Here is a 1,464-nt window from a genome sequence, read left to right as displayed (position 1 = left end):
TCCGGCGCGGTCTGAGCGCCTTTTGTCCATTCACAAGGGAGGCCGCCTCGGCTGAGTGGCTGGCATCCGCCGCCCAGTCCCGGAGAACAGCCAGCGCGGTCCGCGCCCCGGCAACTCCTTTTGCACGAGGGGGGTCACGCTGCCCGCCCAGCGAGCGGAGAGAGGGTTCGTCGAATTTGGAACACTCCCTTTCTTTCACGCAAAAGGCCCCCCCCCCCCCCCCGCCCGGGGCCCGCCCCCTCCCCCGTCCCGTGCCTTTTTCCCCCCGATCCACCAAAGTGTTTGCCCGGTCGGGAACTCCGTATGGCCTGACCATATTCGCCAGCGGCCTCCCGGATGCATCCCGGCCAGAGTCCAGGCGCGGGGGGGGGGGGGGGGGGGGGACGGGTGCGCCAAATTTTTAGGGTTCCCTTCCCAGTAAATCCGTCCGGGCAACCCGGGCGTGCCTCTGATTAATCAGAGCGCCAGCCGGAGACTGGCCGAGCCGCGCACACAAGTGCCGGTGCATGTGTGTGTGTGTCTGTGCGCGAACCGGGGCGCATGGGCGTGGGAGATGCCCCCTGGCGCTGGCTGGGTCCTGCCGCGAGTGAAGGGATCCACGGCACTAACTCTGGCACATCTCGGCCCCCCCCCAGAGCACACGGCTGAACCCCCCCCCCCCCCCCCCCCCCCCCCCCCCGCGCAGACGAAGGGAGAAAAAACCACCCCCGCGCCCCGTGGCCCGCCCGGGGGGGGCGGGTCGGGCCGGGCGGGGGGGGGGGAGGGGGGGGGGGGGGGGGGGCCCGGGGCGCCGAAAAGAGGGCCGCGCCCCGCCGCGGGGTTGCCCCCCGGGGGGGAGGCGGGCCCCGGCGGGAAACCGCCCCCCCCCCCCCCCCCGGGGGGGGGGGGGGGGGGGGGCAAGGCGGGTTTGGAGGGGCTCGAGCGCAAAGACAATGGAGGGGGGAAGGGCGATGTCAGAGCGCGTACGGGGACGACTTCAGCGGACATGGTTGCGTTTCCCCGTCTGGTGGAGATGGAGCAGTGTCATCGAGGAGCGGGCGAGGGGCAGGAAGTTAGCCGGGGCGTGAGGGGTGGAATTGGTCGCGCGTGCGCCCGAGCAGGGGGAGGATGTGTCGCGCGGGGATGAGAGGACAGAAAGGGAGAGAACGAGAAAGGCAGGCGGGGACGGTTCGGGAGGCGGAAGAGAGAGAGAGAGAGAGAGAGAGCGGGTGAAATAGCGCCACATACGCAGGCAAGTGGTGCCAGTTTCTGGAAAGAAGGGGAGGGGGAGGGGGAAGGAGGGGAGGGGTGGGGCCCCTCAGGCCCGGCCGTGAGGCCAGATCCCGAAAAGGTGGACCCCCCCTTGCCGTCCCCCTCCCCGAGAGGATAGCGCCCGGAGGGGGGCGGGGGGCGCAACAGCCCGGGACGGCCTTTCCCCGGGGTCCGGCCCGCGGCGCCTCGCCCACTGGCGCGCCTGTGGGCCAG

At 71.9% G+C, this 1,464-nt stretch overlaps 1 protein-coding gene across 1 annotated transcript in view; it reads right to left on the bottom strand.

Annotated features, from left to right (window-relative positions):
- The window catches only part of H696_04985 (threonyl-tRNA synthetase), a gene marked incomplete at its 3' end in the record, with an annotated part of 4,063 nt that extends 2,782 nt beyond the window's left edge, over positions 1-1,281 (bottom strand). Inside the window, exons 1-2 of the mRNA XM_009498854.1 lie at positions 1,228-1,281; positions 967-1,003 (exon numbers count right to left, since the gene is read on the bottom strand). Coding sequence (XP_009497129.1) covers positions 967-987 — 21 coding nt within the window. The 5' untranslated portion in view covers positions 988-1,003; positions 1,228-1,281. The remainder of the gene's footprint in view (positions 1-966; positions 1,004-1,227) is intronic.
- Between the last annotated feature and the right edge of the window lie 183 nt (positions 1,282-1,464).

Source organism: Fonticula alba, assembly GCF_000388065.1.
Source record: "Fonticula alba strain ATCC 38817 unplaced genomic scaffold supercont2.8, whole genome shotgun sequence".
Lineage (NCBI taxonomy): Eukaryota > Rotosphaerida > Fonticulaceae > Fonticula > Fonticula alba.
This window is presented reverse-complemented; position numbering and strand designations above follow the sequence as displayed.